Here is a 24,888-nt window from a genome sequence, read left to right as displayed (position 1 = left end):
TAAAGGAAATAAACTACAAGAATGAAATAAAATAAAAGATGTAAGACCTGGCCCCATATTTGAAAACTACTTCTTAAAGTTGCCACTCCCATTACACTGATTAGAAACCCTCAGATACTGGGAAAGTACTTATCCAAGGATGATCTATTATAATTTATAATGTTACACATTTTGGGGGAAAAGGCTTATTGCTTTTTGGCTAACTGGTCTTTTCTCTCTCTCTCTCTCTCTCTCTCTCTCTTAAGTCCATCTGGAAGACTACATTTAAATCAATATTCAGTTTGAAATACTTATCTCAAGTGGCACCATTTGGCTTATCTCGGGTCCTAATCTCATCAAGAAAGGAAGGTTATTTTGTGTCAGACAATGTTTTCTCTTTTTGAAAACATTTTTAAACCTTTCCAGTATAGGAAATCAAAACACATCCCCAGTAACTAAAGAGCAGAGAATCCTTTAAAGAAAGATCCAGATCAATTGTCCAAAGTGATTAAGTCTGTCAGATGAGAGGCAGTTTGATGTAGTAACAAGAACACCATACTTGGAATAAGAAAACCTAGGCTTAAGAACCTAACTCTCATATCATGGTATGATTGTAAGGATCCCCCATGGGGAAGAGGGAGCTGAAGGGGGGGGGGAGTGGAGAGAAGGGGATCAAATCATGATCCTAGCTAGGGCCTTGGTCTGAGATACTATGGCTTACACAGTAGAGTGTGACAAATTGCTGTTCTAGCACATTCAAATATTCTCATCCTCTTTGAATTCATGATTTGAATGAAGCCCAAGGCTACCTTCAGAAAAAATTCCCTTCAGTTCCCTCATCCCCATCCAGCTCAGCCTTAATCTTCCAGTGTTCCTATCCCCCTCTGCCCTCTCCTTCCATTGTACTCACAAGGACACCCATTCTATTGTCAAACTGTATTAGACCTCTTCCTGTCTCATTCCTCCCATCCCCTTTCAAACAGAGAAACCCAGTTCCCCTAGATGACACAGCATCATCAACCACTCTCTTTGGTACTGAATGTTCCTTCTCTCATTCCACACTTTTCCCACAACTAGAAGGAGGAATAGACCTATTCCTGACTCCTCACCGCCACTTCTAGATCTTCCCAGAATTATCTATCCCAGACATTCATCAGTCCCTAATCCTGTAAACTATAACCCATCTGACCATATCATTGCCCTGTTTTATATATGTATATATATATGTATATATATATAAAACACACACACACACACACCCTAAACAGGACCATGAAAAGTTAGACAAGACCAAACAACAATCCTTTGTTGCATCCATGATTTTGTATAGGCTGTACTTGTTGGCCTAAAATATTTTTTCTTCACTTTTGTCTAATAAATTCCTTACCTTCCTTCAAAACATGGCTTAAGAACTCTAGGAAGGAGTTTTCTTATCCATTCAAAAATACTTCTATCAAGGGGACATCAAGTGGGGTGCATTGGGCAGGAGTCAGGAAGACCCAAGTATGAAAGACAATAGCTCACTTGGACTCACTTTTCTCATCCATAAAATACAGATAATAAATAGCACCTCACTCAGAAGGTTGTTGTGAGGATTAAAGGAGATTATCTACATACAGTACTTTGAAAACTTTAAAACACAATATAAATGCTAACTCTTATCACTAACATAAGAACACAGGCAGGAAAAGTCAGGTTCTATGAAATCAAACTAGCCTGAGGAGGTAGAGCTCTCTCAGTCATGCCTAACTCTTCATGACCCCATTTGGGGTTTTCTTGGCAAAGATACTGGAGCAGTTTGCCATTTACTTCTCTGGCTTATTTTAGAGATGAGAAAACTGAGGCAAACAGGATCAAGTGACTTACCCCGGGTCACACAGCTAATAAGTGTCTCAGGCCAGATTTGAACTCAGGTCCCCTTGATTCCTGTAAAAGAGATCTATCCAGCCCCACTTGGCTGCCCCTGGGTGGTAGAGCAGAGTTTGCAAAAATGTTGGCTCCCAACGTGATTTTCCCAGTTGCTAAAAGGATGTCATACATCCTAGACAAAACACAAGAACTAATAATCCTACAACAGTGCTAATACCTTATTCTACCCCACACTCTAATCTCTATCCTCCACTGCTGCCTTCAAATGAGTCTAGACACATGTCATTGTATCAATATATATTTACATTAAGTGAACATGAAAGCAGAATAGAAAGGCCAATTGGTAACATTGTAGGTTTCCAAAAAAAATAAGAAAGTGGAATCAGAAAAGGTATATAATGGCAATAGTATTTGCTCGCCTTGATGTTTTGCTTTAAAGTTATAAAGCACCGAGTTCGGGGCCCAGCACCCACCGACTCCAGCAGCTGTTCTGTCTGCTGCGGTTTTTGTGCCTCCATTTCCGTTTCCACGCGGTGCGGATGGTCGCAACACTCCTCAGCCAGTCTGGTGCAATGCTGCCCCGCAGGTGGTGAAGAATAGCATACCCGACCCTTTGGTTTCTGCTTTTCGGAATTATCCTCAGTGGGGCCCTACGCAGAGCAATTGCCGTCCAGCCAGATGCTGCCTGCCCCCGAAGCTTGGATTGTACCCTGAGAAGGAGGGCCCTGTGCCCACCAGGCTCTGGTGCCTGTGGGCCCTGCCTCCGACCCTTTGTGGAGGATGACCTTGGCCACTGCATTCCCAAAAAACAGCTACCAAGAGGTAAGATGCAGCCCTGGCCCAACCTGGAAGAAGAAATCGACTTACTGGCTAACATGATGGCCCATCAAGACACTGTGCCCCAGCGCCAGGACACTGTCCCCCAGCTCTTCCGCTGGCCTGCAACCGCCCTGGTGTCCCAGGACAGGAGCCTAATACCCCATCCCCTCAGGGAGTACAAGTTTCCACGATCAGAACCTCCCATTCATCTTCGAGGCATGTGGAGATGTCACCTGTGGATCCCCCACACCCATCCAATGACGTCCTTGTTCTCATGACGATCGTGGTCTGTACAGTGGCTGGGCTCTCAGCGCTGGTTGTGGCTGTGGTCTGCTGGTGCAGGTTACACAAGGAAATCCGCTTGGCTCAGAAAACAGACTACTCCTCCAAGTCCCAGAAAGGATCCGGCTCCCCGGCCTTCTCCAGAAGCGTGCCTGGGGACAAGAAGTTTGCCCAGAGTGCCCAGATGTATCATTACCAGCACCAGAAGCAGCAGATGGACTCTGGGTCCTCTGGGGAAGAAAAGGAGGATGGAGACTTCACTGTCTATGAGTGTCCTGGCCTGGACCCTATGAATGCCTTGACTGGAGAGATGGAAGTGAAGAACCCGATGTTTGACGACTCAGCTGTAGTGGGCCCTAGTTCCCATGCTGCCTCTAGCCCTCCAGCCAGCAGCTCTCCATCTGGATCTGGTCCCCGTGTCAGTTCGGGCTCCCGAACTAGTGGGTCCCGGACTGGCCCCCGCCCCAGCCCTCGCGCCCCCCCCCCCGCTGGTGGCCCCCAAATCTCACCAATGACCAACCTACTGCCTTCTCCTGGCCAGCGGCTCCAGCCTGGGAAGGGGAGCTCTCAAGCGGCTGGGGATGGCCAGGGGTGGGGGTGCTAATATTAGAATGTTTACCCCTATTCAGAAAAAAAAGGCAAATAAAGCTCTGAAATCCCCCCCCCCCAAAAAAAGTTATAAAGCACCTTCCTCACAACAGCTTTGTAAACTAGGTAATGTAAGAGTTATTCTTCTCATTTTACTGATAAGGAAAGAAAGGTTACATCACTTGTCAGAATCACAAAGCTAGTAAGTTGCAGAATAAGCATTAAAACGCAGCTCCTTTGACCCTTCCCATTATTGTGAAAGAGTCCAGAAAAGAAAACTCACATGGAATAGTGAAAAGAACTTTGAATTCGTTTCTCTGCCACTAATTTGCTGTATTACCTTAATCAAGTCATTTAATTTCTCTAGAACTCAGTTTCCCCATCAATAAACTGAATTGCTTGCTTGGACTATGTGACCTCTATAAGGGTCTTTGAAAACCCCAAATTCCATTATTTTAGAGCTACAGAACTTTTTACATGGTCGTTACTTGATTGTCATTCTCAGCCATGTTAAATGTGATGAATTCCTCTAAGAATAGAAAAATAGACGACTCTCCAAACAGGAATTACCTTGAAAATAATAATCTAATAAACCAAACTGTTATGTAAAATACTCATTAGTTGAATCTTTCACATGGGCATATTTAAAACACCTGCCTAGATTAAAAGGAAAATTTAATTTAGCTAATAAAATTAGACCAATTCATCAACCAGCTATGAAATAGATATATTTCTGTCCATGAGGGAAAAACAACTAAATTATCATAAAGAATGTATTAGGAATAGTAGCTCTCCTTAGATTTCCTTGGGAAATGAAGGACAAGCCAATTGTAAAGTATTTTAAAACTCGTTGTGGGTCTTTGGAGCATGGGTGAAATATCTGCCATCTATCAAGATTACTAAGATGAAGTTATTAACCTTGTGACAGTTTAATAACCATTCTTTATATTCTAAAAACAAGGGCCCCCTCTGGGATCAGAGTTCTCATCTTGAAGTCAGGGTCCATCATTTGTTGAGATAATTGAACCTTTATACTGAACAAGACAGAAACTGGTTTAAGACCCAGACGTGGTCTATAATGTCAGGTCTAGGCCTCTTTGCCTTATAATTTGACCAGTTTGTCTGAATATCCCTCTCTTTCCTCCTCCAGTCAACTGGGCTATTATAAATACCCAAATTAACTACAAAGGACATGTGAAGGAAGACACTATCTGGATCCAGAGGAAGAACTGATAAATAGAAACAGGCATAGAATGATTGTGTGCCACATTTGTGACTGAGGGTAGCCATCTCTAGAGTGGGGGAGGGGGGTAAGAGAAGAGAGAAAAAGGAAAAAAGGCATTTACATGATAACTTTATTACATATTTTAAAGTAATAGTTGTACATAATAGATTTGCAATTTCATGTGTAATCATCTTTTTATTATACTATGTTATGGAAATGCTTGTTTTATTACATAAATTAAAAATTAAATAAAGAAAAAAATGTTTAAAGTAAAAAATTCTCCCTCTAGAAATTCCTCATGATACTTTGTCTGAATTTTTCTATTATATTTATTGTGTTCTACTGTATTGAAGTTACATGTGTTACCTCCTATTAGAGTCTAAGTTTCTTAATTCTTATTTGAACTTTGTGTCTCTAGTGTCTAGAGACAGCACAGCATAGTGCATAGAAAGCCACTCTTTGACCCAGGAAGACTTGGATTCGTGTTCCATGTCTGATACATACCAGATATTTGACCCTGGTAAATGTATTTAACCTCTCAGTTCTCAAGGCAACTTTCTAAGACTGTAAATTGGAGAGTTTATTCTACATAAGTCTTTGTTTCCTCATAAGTTTCCTCATCTAGGAGCTTCCTATATCAATGTAATCATAGGTCAAGGTCCTATCTATCCCCAATACCTACAATAGTACCTTGTCCACAATACTGTGATAGGGTTCCATTCCAGCCCTGGGGAAATTGTCTGCTGACCAATCATGGCATCTATGCTCAGTAAGGACATGGAATATCCTGTGTAAGGAATAGAAAGGAGATACAATGTCACTAGATCACAGAGTATGTAGAAGGGAGTAAGGTGTAAGAAGCTTGGAAAGGTAAAAAGGAGCTGGGTTGTAAAGAGTTTTAAAAGTAAAACATATGGGTTTTTTTATATTTGATCTTTTTCTTTCTTTCTTTCTTTTTTTGCAGGGCAATGAGGGTTAAGTGACTTGCCCAGGGTCACACAGCTAGTAAGTGTCAAGGGTCTGAGGCCAGATTTGAACTCAGGTACTCCTGAATCCAGGACCCGTGCTTTATCTACTGCACCACCTAGCTGCCCCTTTATATTTGATCTTAAAAGAAACAGCAAAGCAGTGGAGCTTATCAAATAGGGGAGAGTGGGGAGAGTGATATGGTCATACATGTACTAAAGTACATATAATATTATGATAATAAAGTGACAATTATAAAATATAATCTATTGGAAATTGAAAAATATAATATAATGAAAGATCAGTTTGACAGCTAACAGGAGGATGGATTGAAGTGGACTGAGACTTGAGTCAAGGAGAACAGGAGGCTATTGAAATAACCCAGGTGACAATGGCCTGCACAACGGTGGTTTCAGTGTCTGAGTACAAAAAGGGGTGTATTCAAGAGATGCCATGATGATAGAAATTATAGGATTTGACAGCTAATTAGATATTGTGGGGAGGAAGTTAGAGTGAGAAGTCAAGGTAACACTTAGGTTGTGAGTCTGGGTTACTGGGAAGATGGTGGTACCCTGTTCAACAATATGGCAATAAGGAGCACAAGCAGCAGCCTTATCAAATTTGCATCAGATTCCTTCTTTTTTTGTAGATTCCCTATCACCACCCCACCCCCCAAAAACAAGCTACTGCCATAATAAAATTTTCCAAGCTGGGAGGGGTAAGAGAGCAGGAAGAGAAAGTAGCTACAAGGAGTACCAAGATAGCCCCTGGGGAAGAGCAGTATTCTCTGAGGTGATCTGATGCTGCTTGTGGCTAATCTAACTGATGCATTCTCTACAACCAAATCCCTGTAGTTGAAGAGGCATCAAAAATGAAGCTATCTCAGCCTCTAAATGGGTTCTAGGAGTAGGGTATTACCCACGATGGATGTACCAGGTTTTAACCATTTTGGGGCTGTATAATACAAGCTAGATGCCTATAGCGTCTATACAGGTACCACTGGGAAAACTCCCCCTATCCTATCATCATTGTCTATGTACCTTGTCCCCCAAATGACCTTGCTGCCATCACCACAGGCACCTTTGGTGAAAGGTGTGATGGGATTATATTTGACCTATGAGGATGGGATGGGGCCTATCCCCCAATAAGTTAATCCTACAATGCACAAATTATCTTTAACATCCCACCTCTGGGGTATGCACACCTCATTCTATTGACTCAAAAATAGGCATTCTTTATCTATTTGGTTTTGCTCCTGTAGATAGATAAGTTGAACTCTTGAGTAGATGAGAGTATTTTGAGAAAAATATGCATTCAAATTAATATCTGTTAATATAAAAATTTTATGCTATGTATCAAATATCTTTTATTTTTATCAAGTGTCTTTAATCTTTCTGTTGAATGAAATAGAATGTAGTATTTTTAAATCCCAAAGCTCTATAAATGTTATATAAATATCATAATCATTATTATTTTTAAAAATATGCAAGGTTTATCTATCGGGGATGGAACCACTAATCTAAGAGCAAATGAAACTGGGCCCAAAGTTGAAATACTAAGTAAATAAAAGGTAAGGAATGGTTAGGACACAAAGAGGAACAATGAAGATTTTAGAGACTCGTAAGCAAGAAGTCAGAGTAAAAAACACAGAAAAGTGAAAATCAGGTTGAGATGGTCATCGAGGATGGCCAAAGGGATATATGGGGAGGGGTCTGTTTTAGTGACAGTGAGAAATGGTGAGGACTGTGTCTCTCTTTTTTTCAGCACCAATTAAGCTACCTCCTTTTCCTCACTGATGTACCACACCTGACTGTTACCCAGCTTCCCTGCTTTCTTCAAGTAGCTAGAGTCCAGTATGATAATTCTTCACTCAAAGCACTCTCAGAAAGTTCCTGGTTCTCTGCTTTCATGAAAAACAGTGTTGTTGTTGTTGTTGGGGGTTGGTTTTTTTTGGGGGGTTGCTTTTTGCTTTGCTTTTAATTTCCATAATGTACAGAAACCTCTGGTTTCTGCATTTGATATTAACAACTATTTGGGAAGCTTTTGCTTCCACTAATAATGAGCAGAGAGGTGAAATAGGAAGAAAGATCATAATGTAGAAATAAGCACCAGGGGTTTGAGATAGCAGAGTGGAAGGTATAAAGGCCAGGAATCAGAAGGAGTTGAAACTAATCAGATGAAAGAGAAAATCTGGAAATGAAGGGCAGAGAAAGCAAGAAAAGGAAATGAAGAAGGTGATGAGACTAAGTCAAGGTAAGAGAATAAAATGGATATCTGTAAGGGACAGAAGAGGCAGAAAGCATGGGAGCTAGATGAGATGGGCATTGTCTGGCATGGCAGGATCTGGAGAAAATTTGACTATAAATGTTTTGCACGCCTTGAGTAATTTCTTAATAAAATGTCATTTTAACCTAGATATATTAAGAACTGAAAAGGTTCTTAAATAGGATAAGCAAATTTATCATTAAATTGGAAAGTATATCAGGTTACTACTTTTCTGATTTCTTTTCCTATCTCAGATCACCACCTACAGAGGCATATATCCAGTTGGAAGTTTCCCCATGGTATTTTGATATCAATGAGTGAACTATAAAGGAAAATATGCCCTAAAAGCTCTTTGTAACTTATTTGAAATGTAAATAAGGCACATCTGGCCTTAGTGTTAACACACAGGATCCTTCAACAATCCTAAACCATTGAAATCACAAGTCCCATTCAGCTTTCCATATCTACCCAAAAAGGGCCAGATATAATAAAAATATAATTAAAAATTAACTGATATGAAAAGCTGTTACATATAAGATAGTATTTGATTGAAGTCTCACAGTAGATATTAGAAAGCTGGATGATTTCCCTCCCTCTAAATAAAATCTCACTTTATAAGAGATGTCATCCCTAATTCAGCTTTCAAGGAAAATGTCATTTTTTAAAGGCTAGTTTCCATTTCTGAAATTGTTTTTATCATTATTTTTAATACACATTTTAAGAGACTGATCAGTGTGACTTTGGTCCAATTTATCCAGTTACTATTGTCTAAATTAATGAATTAATGTTTAAACTACAGTTTCAAGGCACTTCCTACAATGAGAAAGCAGCAGATTGAGATTATTTCCTTTACCATTAGACTTCGATCCTAATTTATCTGTGAAAGGCTGGTAGTCTGTTTGATACCTATGTAATTAATTCTGTGCTACTATCTAATATGTAGTAGTGAGGATATTGAATTTATATGGTATATGAATTACAGATTAGTTAAAGAACTGAAGACTGCAATTAATAGACTGTGCATACATTACTTTCTTATTCATAGACTCCATTTGGAACTTAATGACATTTATCATACCCAAGCCATCTTTGGAAACAGATTCTCCAAGTGTGTAAATTACCCACAGGGAAAAACCAGGCACTTAAGAAATCTGGGTAAGCTCTTTCAGACCCCCAGGCTAAGTGTTAATGCACTGAAGTATGTATTTTACATAGCTACTTTCTTGAAAAACAGTAAAAGCTAAAAACAACGACCAAATGAAATACAGGCGTACAATACTATAATGGAAGGCAATAGAATTTAGGTGGAATACAAAGAACTATGATGGCTATAGAACCCTGATGTTCAAAACAAAAACAAAAACATCCTGCCTGCATTTGGTGCTACAGTGGATAGAGCTCTGGGCTTGAAGTCAGGAAGATCTGAGTTCAAATCCAGCCTCAGACACTTCCTAGTTGTGCAATCCTGGATAAGTCACTTCACCTCTGTTACTAAAGCCCAGTGACTTCCACATCATAGCTATATAAATGCTCGTTCCCCCTTTATGTTAACAAATGGTAAACTATGAGGGTTGAAAAGTTAAATGTCCTGTGTGTTTTTCTTAATTATTGCTGTTGTTTATTGCATTAGATATCACAGTGTAAGAAGTTGTTTATGAAAGGATACATGTCAAAACAAAACATGTGAGCAAAAGTTTTTAAAACAAGTATTCACAGGGGCAGCTAGGTGGTGCAGTGGATAAAGCACAAGACCTGGATTCAGGAGGACCTGAGTTCACATCTAGCCTCAGACACTTGACACGTACTAGCTGTGTGATCCTGGGCAGGTCACTTAACCCTCATTGCCCCACAAAAAAACAAAAACACATGCTCACATTTGAAGTTCTAATACTGAGAAATTTTAAATTGTTGGGTTAATTTTTAAAGGCAAAAGCAGCTTCCAAAATACTATTCAAGAGAGTAGTTCACATGCTGACTCATTTCATGTTTATTTTGTATCATTTGCTAAGTACCAGCAGCATATTTGAAGTTTGAGGTAAAAGCACCTAAATTGGCAGTTTATAATTTGTTATTCTCATTCCACCTGTCAAATCCCCAGCCTCCTGGGAGAAGATGGAATATAGCCTGCCAGAGATGAGGGGCAATTAGCAGCCCCCCTGGGGAAAACCCCTCCTCCTCCAAATTGTGATCCAAGAGCTTTAACAAGAATCCTTACTAGCTTAAGCCAGATCTCACTCAATATCCATATCTAAGGGGCTAGCCTACAAAGCTGAAGACAGAGTCTTTTTAAAGAGTATGGGGAGGGGGCAGCTAGGTGGCACAGTGAATAGAGCACTGGCCCTGGAGTCCAGAGTACCTGAGTTCAAATCCAGCCTCAGTCCAGCCTCAGACACTTAACACTTACTAGCTGTATGACCCTGGGCAAGTCACTTAACCCCAATTGCCTCACTAAAAAAAAAAAAAGAGAGACTATGGGGAGAGACAAAGGAGAGGTTTTATCTCAGGGCAATATCATGGAAATAGACAACCATTTCTTTGGGACAGCATACTTCCTCCCTTTAGCCACCACTGTCCTGAGGCCTTACTTCCTGGTTGTCTAGAATTGTGAAATACATTTCAAAGCAGGGATCTCTGGAAGCCAGATGACCACTCCCTGAATGCACTTAGCACCCCAAATAGGCCTGTCTTCTCTACAGCAACCCCCCCTTTTTTTTTCTGGCTTGCTTCTGCACCATATGCCTTTAAAGTCCTGCAACCACCACTGAATTTTCCCTAGGTTCTTGCCAGTAAAGCACATAGGCTATGGGCTCACTCTCCCAACCAACACCTGTATTAGTAGTCAAGGTCCTCTAGAAAAGGTTTCCTTCACTCCCCCTTCATAGTTTTAGAAATAACACTGAGAGGCTGAGGTTGTCTAGTTATATAACTCATGAGTCCCCGTCCGGTGTATTAATATGATCTAACCAGTTAACATCTCCCCAATATCAATTAGTAATTAATATAAATTGGCTTTTACAAAAGGATATTTTCTGAGAAAGCATAACAAGGACAAAGATACAAAATCCCCTCAAACCAAAGCATTCTTCCTCCTCTACATACCTCCTCAAACTCCGGGGAGAAGAGCTTCAAACTTAAAATGGTTGGTATAAAACCACACACACACACACACACACACACACACACACACACACACACGCGCGCGCGCGCGCGCGCGCGCGCGCGCACGGCCATTTTCCTAGCATGAGGAATCCTTTATCCCTTAGAAGATAAAATTCACTTCTGGGGTGGTTTGCTTGCAGAACACGAAGCCTCAGTCTCCAGACTGATTTAATGCTTGCACTGTGTGAAGCAGATTGCCCCTCAGGGGCTGGCTCCTCATTGGACTTGGTTAGTGGTGCTAATGGTTCTGGTTAGTGGGGGCACCTTTGATGATTCTTCTGTCTGTTTTGAAGCCCCATGAGGTCACAACTTGGTCCATTCATCTTTGATATTTATTAGAATAAACACCAAGAGACAAGAGAAAAAGCATAGTCATGCATTTGTGTCTACAGGGAAGCCAGATACAGAGAAAAGGGAGCCAAGTGCCTCTCCTCCACCCAGAGGCCCATAGCATTTCTTCCTCTGCACTCAGAAGCCACCAGGGAAGAGAGAGAGCATCTGTCTAAGCCTTTTATATTCACAGGAAGTTTCAACTCAGCAGTCATTTAAAAGAATTTTTTTTTTGTAACCATGCAGGAAACCAACAAGAAGCCGTAAGAGAACAACTGCTCTTGCTCTTAAGCAAGGAAACAAAGGGCCCCCCCCAGCAGACATGTCCAGGAGTAGGCTTAGCAAGCTTCCACATAGGTTAGTACCAGGCAGAGTCAATTGCATATGCTCTAAGAACTGAGCCCTAACTGTTCAATTCCCTCATTATACAAAAAAATATTTGACCTAAAAGGCATGTGCTAGCTACAATAAATATAAATATTCAATTAAAAATAACTTTGCTTGCCTTCTTAGAATTTAAGAGACTTATGGTGGTTATAGAGATGATTTACTTAGAATATTTGTCTCAAGTAACTCATGTCTAATAGAACATTCTTTCAGTGTGCCACATTTTAGTGGATGCTAGTCACAGCCCATCCTTACTTCATTAACTGTTATTTTGCTCTCCTAACATTCGACTGCCCAATTAGAGCCTGCCCCTGCCCAATTCACATAATCTGGAGGATCCATCTCAAAGGGAAGGGAACTTAGTTGAAATCAGTGAATCAGCATCCTGATGTAAGGAAATGATTGACTCTTATAGCTCAGACTAAAGAGCATATTTAAATAGCTTTTGAACCTAGGCTGAATCTGTGTGTCAACACATATAAAATAATGCATGAAGAGTTAAGAAAGAACTACAAAGGGGTGCAAGTCCTGAATCAGAAGAAAAGTTAGTCTTGAAGGGAAAACGATGAATAAGGATGAGGGAATTTCAAGATCAAAGGCAGTGGCCAAGGTGGTCAACTACTAATGGTCAAATCAACCAGAAACATTCCAGAGGGCTGAGATCAAGCATTCTTGACAATCACCTCCACAGCAAGGAAACTAGAATTGAGTTACTATGAAGACCAATAGCAGGTAGGAGTTTTGACTTATGGAAGGCCAAAAGGTGCCACAGTTGGTGCTAAGGACCAGAGTCTCAAAAAGTGCAATTTAAGGCATTAATACTCTTTGAAATTGTCATAAATAAACAGATAGATTTGAATAGAGAATAGAAGAAAAAGGGAAAAGTGAGCAAAGTTTAGCGATGATTATTATCAATGTGAAGAAGAAATAAAAGGCTCCCTTCTCCTATCCTATTGCTCTTTGGGTCACCTACCATTGTGATTCAGTGCAAATTTTGGTGTACTATGATTCTCAGTCATAAAGCATCACTGGAAAAATGGTGATTTTTAGAAAAAACGGTGTGTGTCAGGGATTGTGCTTAGCTCAGTGCCTTGCATATAGCAGGTGCTTAATCAATGCTTATTCCCTTACTGATCTTTCTAAAATATATACAACAAAAAAAGAATAAAACTTGAGGCTACAATAAATTTGACCTAAAAAGAGACATGCGAGGCAGCTAGGTAGTGCAGTGGATAGAGCACTGGCCCTGGAGTCAGGAGGAACTGAGTTCAAATCTGGCCTCAGACACTTGACACTTACTAGCTGTGTGACCCTGGGCAAGTCACTTAACCCCAATTGCCTCACCAAAAAAAAGAGAGAGAGATGCTAGCTATAATGAATATAATCATTTAATTTAAAATAATTTTGTTTGCCTTCTTAGTTTTACAATGTTTATGATGGTTATGGACTTACTCTGCCTCTTTAAAAAACTAGTAGAGAAGTTTGAATCTGTGTGTTTCCTTGTGAGTTATATGTTTTTGTTCCTACTAAAGTAGAAAAGCTAGTACAGACCTAATGATAGGTAGTATGTTTTCTTAACTGAGGACCAGCCTAGCTTAGTTTGGCAAAGGTTAGCTAATAGTTGATATGTATATATGTATATGTGTGTGGATATTACTATACGTTTGTACATGTATATTTATAGGTGTATAAAATGTAGATATAGACATAGAAATATTATATGTTATGTTGTCTGAGGAACAACCTACTTTAGTTAAGACAGAGTTAGCCAATATTTGATAATACAGTGATATTTGTGTACATAAATGTATATTTTATATATGTATGCATGTATATATGTATACAGCATGTGTATACATGCATATTTATGTATATAAGACATGTCCTGCTGTCTGAGAATCAGCCTAACTTAGTTTGGAGACAATCAGCTAATATCTAATATGTGTGTGTGTATATGTATATACGTATATGTGTATGTATATATATATATATATGCACTATGCATTTGTATATCCATGTGTGTTTGTATATGGATATATTTTATATGTATGTACATATGCACATGCATATATGCATATATAGACCACAAAATTTCACAAAAAACATCTACTAAAGCTTAAGGGTTTATCAGCTCTATGTGCACTAATTAAATCAATGGACTCCTGTAATATTGAAGGAATTTTCCTCTGGCAAACAGGATTTCAAAAATCATTCCATTGATCATCCTTTCCAAAAGTAGCCACTGCAGCATCTTATTATTCAGAGTCATCACCAAGGACTTTAATTGTGAATACAGGAATCTCTTGAGTCTCCTAATCCTGTTAATCTCTTCTTTTCCGGCCTCTCCCCTACCCCAACATCAAGGGCAACCTTAAAAACAGCTGAAACAAAAAGGCAGTCTGAATGGGATATGTGGAAGAGGGTGGCCTGAAAGCCATATCCCTTGCCTCGGGGGCAAAGGTTGCCTTGAGGATGTTTATGGGCTCATTTATATGACAGATTCGTGCAAAATGTTAGAGCTGACTTTAGAGAGAACCTTAATCTAACCATTTCTCATTTTATAGATGATGAAACAGGTCCTGAAAACTTAAGTGAAATTCCTCAAATGGCACAACTATCAAGAGCCAGGATTTACTTGAAAGCAGGCCTTGGTCCTAAAGTTAATGCTGTTCCCACTATACCACCTGCCTCCCTCAGGGCCATATGTCATTTGTGAGCTCCAGTCACACTTCACCCGACTGCCTCTTGAACATTTCTAATTGGATATATTGTAGTCATCTCAAACTCACTGTCCAAAACAGAACTCCTTATCTTCCCCTTCAAAACTGCAATTCCAAACTTTTCTATTTCTGTTGAGGGCACCACCAACCTTCCAGCCACCACTTTACAACTTTGAAGTCATTCTCAACTCCTCCTCACTTTTCCCATGTATCAAATCATGGACCAAGTCTTATAAATTATAATTCTACAAGAGTTTCTGCATCTGCTTCACTGTGCAAAGAAACAGTATTTCTTTTATATAGGCTAGAGTGGTTTTCTCTTTGTCACCAACAAATTCTTTTTCAAAAGTAGACCTTTGATAATGTTAATTCTATAACTGACCCCAGTATTTATGGGCTTTTCTTTTCACCATGAGAAATAAGTATTATGATTCTTGGTTTTCTAGAACAAACAGACTCAACCTTGATATTCTCATTTCCTATTATTCTTCTGATTTCAGTAAGAGTTTGATTCAGACATACTTGTATAACCCATATCTGATTGTTTGCCACCTGGGGGGGCAGGGGAGGGAGGAAGGAATAAAAATTGGAACCCAAAACTATAAATAAAAATGTTTATTAACAAGAAAAAAATAATTTGATTCAGAAATTCACATTTAAATTTAGGAACACTACACCAGGGTAGATTTGACTAGCACTATTATTTTGACAGAGCTTTTTCATTTGGGAGAAGTTCTTTATGACCAATATTCATCATCAGTTTTCTGTGGATGATCTACGACAGGAAGAAATCATCTCCATAAGCCTCTGATTTTCAGGAAGTTCCAAATAGCAATCCTATTACCAGGCAGATGTCAGCAGACTCTTACCTATAATCTTTGCTGAAATTGTATACTACACCAACCTAATAGCAGTGGTTTCACACAGAATCACAGAACTTTAGGGTCAGAAGGGCCCTCAGAATTTATCTAGTCCAACCCATATATGAAAAAAAAAACACCTCTCTTCCCAATGAATGCACATCCAAATGTGGATTAAGGAGCTTAAGTAAAAGAGAGCCCACCATCTATTCTGCTCTAATTGTTATCACTAATTGTTAACAGGTGTTTCTTGATGTCAAGCCTGAATTTCCCTCTCTTTGTGAAACTTGTATCTGTTGCTCCCAGTCCTTCTGTGAGGATTGGCCTATTTCTAGGCCCTAACTAAAAGAAGTGACAACATGTTTGATCGCTGATTGACCCACCAATGTATCAGGAAATTTCTATGTACTCAATAGCTGGTTTAGTCAGCTTCATTTAGACAAGGAATGCAAGGCTCTCCTGATCACAATTAGTTTAGCAAACTTCATATAATCCATCATACAAGGTTAGGAACCTACATTTTAGCAGACTTTGTCTAATCCAGATATGAAAAATTAGAAAATTTAGCTATTCACAATGCTTTGGAGATCAATAAGGGGCTAGCAGTCCAGGCCACCCTCTGACTGACTCCCCTTAAGACTTCCCTTGCATCTGCCCAGGTACAACAATCAGATACGAGGGAAGATACATAGAGCTCTAGGCTCTCAGACTGGGTACATTTCCCACCATATGCCCACACTACCACTGGTGTTTGTCCATGGAGTTGAAGAGCTGAGGAGTCATACATTTGCATACCTGTGAGTAATTAGCTGCCTGATTTATGATCCTTTGAGTACTCATGTTCCTTCTTGGTACCTCACCACAGTCTGCTGACATCAGTCCTCTGGGGCCAAACAGAATGTCTTCTTCCCTCTTTCCTTTGATAATCCTTCAAATAGTTAAATATAGCTACCATGTTCCTCTTCAGGCTTCTCTTCTACAGGTTGAAACATCACTAGTTCATTCAACTGATCTTTATATGGCATTAACTCAAAGCTCTTTACTATAGCTAGATGCCCTTCTCTGGATGTCTCCCAGTTTATCAATGTTCTTCCCAAAATGTAATCCCAAGAATCACTCTCTACCAGGAGTGGACTCACCAGCACAGAATGTTGTACTACTACCTTTGTAGTCCTGGAGGTCATACCTCTCGTAGTATTACATTTTTTACTGTAATATCATACTATTGGTGCATATTGAACTTGCAATTCACTAAGACACTCAGAAAAACCGTGTAACCACTTTATAATTGATGATTTTTTGGAAACCTGTTTAATTTCGGTCTATTTGACTCAATGGTCTGGCTGAAGATCCTTTGGGATTGTCACCTCCATCCAACATATTAATTATTCCTCCCAGATCTACATTATCTGAAAACAAAACAAGTATAACATCCCTGCCCAAAGGTAGTTTGTGATGGTACCCAGAAGGACATCCCTGTGATGCAAGATGCCAAAGTATCTCCCTACTTGTAGGCAAATATGACAACTTGAAGATAGATCTGTAATTCTGGGTACATGTGGATATACATATCCAAAAGAGAAGTCATTATCTTTCCCCCCCAAACCCTCCCATATTCCTGCTTTCCCTATTACTATAAAGGGCAACCCAGGAAAGATCCTTGATTTTTCTCCTCCCCTTTATCCAATCTGTTGCTAAGGCCTGTCAATTTCACAGGCAACATCTATCAAATGGTCCCCTTTTCTTCTCTGTCACTGCCATCACTCTAGGGCAGGCCCTCATCACCTTACACTTGGACTATTACAATAGTGTGCTGATGGATCTACTTTCCTCAACTCTCTCCCTACTACAATTCATCCTCCATTCAGCCTCCAAAATGATTTTCCTAAAGCACAGGTATGGCCATATCACTCCCTTCCTTAATAAACTGTAGTGTTTCCCTATCACCTCCTGGATCAGATATAAAATCCTCTGTTTGGCATTCAAGATCCATCATAAGCTATCCACCTCCTACATTTCAAGTCTTCTTATATCTTCCTGCCTGCCATGTACTCTTCAATCCAGGGACACTGGCCTCCCAGCCACAAACAATACACTCCATCTCTTGGCTCCAGGATTTTCACTATCTCCCAAGTGTGGAGTGCTCTCCTCCCTCAACTCCACCTATTGACTTCCCTGGCTTCCTTTAAGTCCCAACTAAAATCCCACTTTTTATAGGAAATCTTGCTTCCTTCTTAATTCTAGTATCTGTACTCACTTAATTATTTCCCAATTATCCTATCTACAGCCTGCTTTCTATATATTTGCTTGTATGTTGTCTACCCGGTTGGACTATGAGATCCTTGAAGGCAGGGACTATTTTTTGTTACTTTTTGTATCCCTAGCACTTAGTGCAGTGCCTGGCACATAGTAGGCACTTAATTAACATTTCTTAATTGATTGATGTGGAGACACTGAAGAGTCTGAAGAGAGACAGACAGACAGATAGAAACAGAGACTGAGAGAGAGAAGCAGAGCTTATGAGAGATGAGAGTGAGGGAAAAGGTATATAATTTTGAATGGCTAATAGGTCATAGGCATGTATGAAATGTTGCCCCTCCCATGCATACATACCAACATGTCGAACATGACACTAGCAATTGCTAAGACTTCTTTGATGAGATTTTTCTTTTTTAGTAGAGCTCAGATTTTCTCATTCCTTAGCTTCTTTACAATTATGTCTAACTCAAACTGTATAATTTCTTTGATGTCTATTTTACTATTTGTTTTTTATAAATGTGTTACTCATATTCTATTTTAATTATAAAAGTATTTTATTATTTTCCAGCTACATGTAGAGATAGTTTTCAAAATTTGTTTTTATAAGATTTCTAGTTTCAAATTTTTCCCTCCCTCCCCCTTTCCCCAAGACAGCAAGTAATCTGATATAGATTATATATGTACAATAACATTAAACATATTTCTGCATTAGTCATGCTATAAGAGAACAATCAGAGTAAAAAGGAAAAACCTCAAAAAAGAAAAACAACAGCACCAAAAACAAAAGAAATAGTATGGTTCAATCTGCATCCAAATTCCACAGTTTTTTTTCTGAATTTGGAGATCCCCTTCCATCATGAGTCCCCTGGAACTCTCCTGCACCATTGCATTGGTGAGAAGAATCTAGTCCATCACAGTTGATAAACACATAATGTTGATGATACTGTGTACAATGTTCTCCTGGTTCTGCTCATCTCACTCATCATCAGTTCATGCAAGTCCTTCCAGATTTCTCTGAACTCCTCCTGCTCATTGTTTCTCACAGTACAATAGAATTCTATTACATTCATATACCACAACTTGTTCAGCCATTCCCCATTTGATGGGCAGCCCCTCAATTTCCAATTCCTTGCCAACACAAAAAGAGCAGCCATAAATATTTTGTACATGTGGTTCCTTTTTGCTTTTTTATGATCTCTTTGGGAAATAGACCCAAAAGTGGTATTGCTGGGTCAAAGTGTATACACAGCTTTATAGCCCTTTGGGCATAATTCCAAGTTGCTCTCTAGAATGGTTGGATCAGTTCACAGCTCCACCAACAATGCATTAGTATTCCAATTTTTCCACAGCTTCTCCAACATTTATTAGTTTCCTTTTTTGTCATATTAGCCAATCTGATAGGTGTCAGATGGTACCTCGGAGTTGCTTTAATTTTCATTTCTCTAATCAATAGTGATTTAGAACATTTTTTCATATGGCGATAGCTTTGATTTCTTCATCAGAAAACTGGCTGTTCATATCCTTTGACCATTTCTCAATTGGGGAATGACTTGGACTCTTATAAATTTTATTTAGTTCCTGATATATTTTAGAAATGAGGCACTGGGTATAAAAATTTTTTCCAGTGTTCTGCCTCCCTTCTAATTTTGGATGCATTGCTTCTGTTTGTACAAACCCTTTTTAATTTAATGTAATCAAAATCATCCATTTTGTATTTCATAATATTCTCTGTTACTCATATTCTTAATTGTCTACTTTGTAACCAGTGATTGGTGTGAAGGAGCTAAACTAGCTTCAGATTATTACCCTCCTCTTTAGAGCAAACGAAGAAAGTGGGTTTTATTCTCAACCCCTAAAGGACAGCATTGTACCACTAAACAGTATTTGATGTGGTATGTGTATATGTATGCATATATTTTCCAGCCCAGTAACCTTCTTGGAGATAGAAAAGTAAAAAAATAAGTGTTCAGCCACAACCCTCCTCTTCTTTCCTGCAAAGTAGAAATCACAGACTCCATTGAGAGGGGGTAGGCCGGATCCCAGATCAGATATCTATTTATCCATGCCCCATTCGGCTCAGCCATTTTACGTTAGCCAGTCCACCAACCTATATTATGTAACCACGCTATCTAAACCTTTATTTCAATCTTTTTTTTAAGTTAGAGAGCAAAAAGCCAAAAACCTATCTCTTGAGTACTACAAAGGAAACTGAGTTATGATTACAGGGTAGCAGAGGGGAATGAAGTAGCAACTCTGGTGCATGGATGAGGAGTTATACATGCATCTGACCATCCATTGGGAATCAATTGGTGCTCAAATGTCAAACTCTTGTAGTGGTTTGAAAACAACTTAATGACAGATTGAGAAACTGCAAGAACACACTACAATTAGTCAGAAGTGGTCACAGTTAAATGCAATCACTGCATGAACACCAAAATTGTCCTGTGCATCATCATGACAGCTTCAAATTGTTAAATTGTTTCAGAAGCAAATCTCTATTACTTCAAATATGATTGTTGTCACAGAAGAAAAATATATTTGTAACATAATTAGTCAAATAGTTACAGCTTAAAGCAGTAGAGGCAGCTAGGTTGCACAGTGGATAGAGCACTGGATCAGAAATCAGGAAAAACTGAGTTCAAATCTGGCCTCACAAACACTTTCTAGTGTATGACTTTGGGAAAGTAAGTTAATCTCCCCTTGTCTCAGTTTCCTCAACCATAAAATGGGGATGATGTAGTGCCTAACTCACAAGATGTCTGTGAAAATCAAATGAGACAATATTTATAAAGTATTTAGCACAGTGTGTGGCAAATAATAAATACTATGTAAATGTTATAGTAAAAATTATAATTATTATTGTGGCACCACTAAAGAATTTATAATACAAAATACTTGGAAAACCATGGTGAGCCCCAAAAGAATTAGTAAATGGGAACTATGAGAATCAGGTCATTTATAAGGTCCTTTCCATTGTTCTAAAATATATAACCTAATCTTATCTTTAATCATATATACCAGAATTTTTCTGGGAACTAAAGTCAAACACAGTCACTATTCAGATCCCATTCCCTGTCCCCCACTCCCACTACCTGCTCCTTTCTTCCATCCTTCTCAATCCAATTCCCCAAATGTTTCTCTCTGCTTTTTGAGATGCCAGCTCCATAGGGAACAGACTTTCCTTCATATTAAACCTTTTTCCCTTCCCACTCCATCCATATTTTTGCAGTCATTAAAACCTGGATCTCTCCTGAAGACACAACTTCTCTAAGCCATCCTTCCCAGCACTGGTTACATTTGTATTCATTATCCCCTTTCCTGGACTTTCTGGTTACAATAAGGAAGTTGGAATGTCTTCTGTTCTCCATTGCCATTTTCAGATCTTCCTCTATTTCTATCAATCAGCCTCTCCTCCTTTGAGGTTCACTCAATCCATATTTGCCACACAATCAAGATGCTGGTAGTTGTTACCAATCTCCAGGCCACATTTCTTCAAATTTAATGACTGCCTGACAGTCTTTCTCTCCTTCCCAATTCCCCATTTCATATTAGAAGATTTCAGTATATACACTGATACTCCCTCAAACATCTTAACCTTCCAGTTATTCAACTTACTATGACATACTACTCCACCTCACTGCATCTACACACAGTTTATACCCTTGATTTTGACCATCACCTATAAGCATTACACTTTTATATTCCAGTCCTCTGAAATCCTCTTTTCTGGTTACAATTTGTTATCATTCTACTTCTCTTTCTGCCTTGCAACCCCAAACTCTGTTCTTCATCTTCAAAGAGACTCCCAATCCCTCCACTCCCTAGTTCTTTCCTAGGCCATCACCCCTGTACTGGTCACACTCTCCTCCATTCTCCATCTTAGTAAACAAATTCAACTCTACACTGTCCTATTCTTCAGGTCCTTTGCATCATTATCCTGTAGCCAATCCTGCCCTGCCAAGTCTCAGCTGTGAAATGCTCCCACCATCTATTACCTAATTTACTCCTATATGCATGCTACTGAATGAAACTATAGAAAACCATAAAACCGTAATAACTAGATCCTCTACAGATTTGTTATATAATCTCAAGCCAGTTTTTTTACACCTCTATAGCTAACTATCACACACACACACACACACACACACACACACACACACAAGCTCCTTTTTCCAAACATTTTGATCCCTCCTCAAACCTCTTACATCTCCCTCTTCCCCCCACCCTCTCAACTGAAAACCTTGCCTCGTATTTCATGAAAATGTGGCACCCATTCAGCAAGAGCTTGCTCTTCTCCTCCTCAACTCTGGCATTCAGATACCTTCTGCCACTAAGTCCTCCTTCATCCATTTCACTTGAAGAGGTATTGCCTCTCCTTGCCAAGACTAATCTCTCTAATATGTACATATGATTCCATTCTATCCTACCTTCTCCAAGAGATTACCCTCTCTATTATCCCCACTCCCTCACCTTCAATCTCTCCCTGTCTACTGGTTGCTTCCCGGGCATCTATAAATGTGCCTGGATCTCCCCCATCCTCAAACCACCCTCATTTTATCCATTCATCCCTGTTGCCTATAATCTTATACTTCTCCCTTTTGTAGCTAAACTCCCTGAAGAAGCCATTAGTGCCTCTCATTCCTTTCCTCTCACTTTCTTAACTCTCTGTACTCTGGCTTCCAGTCTCATCATTTAACGGAAACCATTCTCTCTAAAGTTACCAATGATCTCTTAATAGTCAAATCTAATTGTGTTTTCTCAGTCTTCATCCATCTCGATTTCTCTACAGCTTTTGTACATAGTTTGTATACTGTCTCTCCCATTAGGCTGTGAGCTCCCTGAGAGCAGGGATCAGGGTGTGCTGGTAAATGTTTAACAATCAGTAATCAAGGTGTTTAGAGGGGCTTGGGGTAAGGAGGATTGAGTTCATATGACTTGTTAAAAATCACATCCTAGGATACTGGAAGGACTAGAAATGAAGATTGCAGAGTCAATCATATTTGAAACATCATGGGAAAGTACCACAAGTCTACAGAAGGGAAACTATTGTACTGGATATTTTTTAAAGGGGGAGGAAATAGAATCTGCAAACTATATGCCTTTGAGTTAGTCAACACATATTTACCCCAAACTCACTCTGAAAGAAGTACTGGGGACACATAGAAAGCAAAAGAGAGTTCCTGCCAGGAGTTCATAAGATCCAGGTTGTTCCTGCTTGGGAGAGCTTATTGTAAAATGTTCAGTGTGAGCATTTACACAACAGAAACTGGAAAATTCTAGAGATCAGGGCTTGAATTATTGTTTTGTTGACTTCTAGATTTAAGGAAATGATAGAGAAGATGTGTGATATGAGATCATAAAGGAAAGCTAAGTGCTCTCTTATTGTCTTTTTCACTTGTGTTATTAGTGAGCTCCCTATTAGCCTTTTTTTCCTTTCCTTTTCAGGCTAAGGCCTTTAATTTGGCAAAAGAAACAGAAATAAAATAAGAGTTAAATAGCTCTGTCTTCTGTCATCATTTAGTTAAGATTCCATACATAGAATTTTCATGAATAAATCCATTTTTTCCCAGAGGTCAATACTCATTGGCCATTCTCAATTACACTGGCACCAATCCCGGGACAAAATTTACTGTCTAATAAGCAAGCAGGCTTTTTAATTGCTCCTCTTCCTCCTCCATTTTACTCTCAAACATATACCTAACTGCCAATGTCTAGAAATTTGAAAAGAGAGGATAGTTGGTAGAGATGAAAGGAGAAAGGGGAAAGGAAGAAGAGGGAGGGTATTAAAGAGAAATAAATTGTCATGTAAATAGGTAAAAATAAAATCATCTACATCAGATTTGTTTACAGATGTAATAATTCTCAGGATCAACCTATATAATTAGCTACCCTTCTCTCTTCCCATATCTTCCCACTCCAGGCAGGTGCCTACATTTACCTCCACTTATAGATCCCAGCCTATGTAGGATTCTTACCTCCAAGAGGCAGTATATAATACCTCCTTGTCTGATTATATTATGTCCTACCTAATGATACCCATTATATCCTGCCTAAAGATTGGCTTAGAATCAAAGTTCTTTGTCAATTCATTTCAACAATGACTTGTACAGAGAGCACTGTGCTAAACAGTGCCCCTATCCATAGGTCAAATATGACACTATCCTGTGCAATGCAGATTGCAGTCTACTATAAAGTATAATAGTTGATAGCTGGCATCTACTCCTTTGTTACTTCTTTGCTTTTACCCCTTTCAGCTTCTGCTCATTTCTTGACTCCTGACTGTCTGAAATGTTTATAATCTCTCTTGTTTACCCTTCTCATATTTGTGCCCAATTCTTCCCAATAGAGCTTCCAATCATGTAGTAGTCCTGATTCTTGTTCCCCTTGTATGCCCTGATCCCAGCTGACCAGCATGGTTGTGACCTCTTGCCTACCCTAACATCTCTTCTTACTCACCTGAGTCTCTTAGTTTTTCTGGTTTCTTTCATGTCTCAGTTCAAATTCCACTTTTTTCTTTAACCTAGCCCCATTTCTGGTTCCAGCTGCTAGTACCTTTCCCTCTCAAATTACCTTCTATCAATTCTATGTATATATGTTGTTTTTGTCGCCCTATGTTGTTAGATGCACTCAAATGAGTATTGCTAACATCACATACTTTTAGTATAATAAATATTGACTTTTTTCAATTGAATGGATCGAAATAATTGTGCAGAATAAGAAAAATGACTTCTAAATACAAGAATTAATCTTTCAAAAGTCAGTAAAAAAACCAAGATAAGCTCCAAATAAAGTCAGGACTTGGACATAAAAAGTGATGTCATAAAAAATTAGAGGAACAATGAATAAATAACCTTTTATATTTATGGATAGAGGAAGAGTTCATGGCCAAAACTGGATAAAGAGCATGACAGAAGGAAAAAATGTACAATTTCAATTAATATAAAATGTGAAAGTTTTGGCACAAACAAAATTATTGTAGTTAAGATTAGAAGAGAAACAGATAATTGGTGGGGGAGGGGGCTTTTAAATAAGTTTCACTGACAAAGCTCTCATTAAAAAATATGTACAAAATTCATTCAAATTTAGAAGAGTAAAAGCCATTCTTCCAATAAATGTAGTCATAGAAAATAAAAGACAGTTTATAAAAGAAGTCTAAGCTATCAAAACATTTCTAATTAAT

General features: G+C 39.0%; 1 protein-coding gene across 1 annotated transcript; it reads left to right on the top strand.

Moving 5' to 3' along the window:
• Positions 1-2,271: 2,271 nt before the first annotated feature.
• On the top strand, positions 2,272-3,464 carry LOC122747356 (neural proliferation differentiation and control protein 1-like). The gene is given in 4 exon segments (XM_043993429.1): positions 2,272-2,381; positions 2,444-2,802; positions 2,805-3,427; positions 3,429-3,464. Coding segments are annotated over 4 exon segments (1,128 nt in total).
• The last annotated feature ends 21,424 nt before the right edge of the window (positions 3,465-24,888 follow it).

The sequence above is a fragment of the Dromiciops gliroides genome, chromosome 3 (assembly GCF_019393635.1).
Source record: "Dromiciops gliroides isolate mDroGli1 chromosome 3, mDroGli1.pri, whole genome shotgun sequence".
Classification (NCBI taxonomy): domain Eukaryota; kingdom Metazoa; phylum Chordata; class Mammalia; order Microbiotheria; family Microbiotheriidae; genus Dromiciops; species Dromiciops gliroides.
The sequence above is the reverse complement of the archived record's forward strand: the minus strand, read 5'-3'. Positions and strand labels throughout refer to the sequence as shown.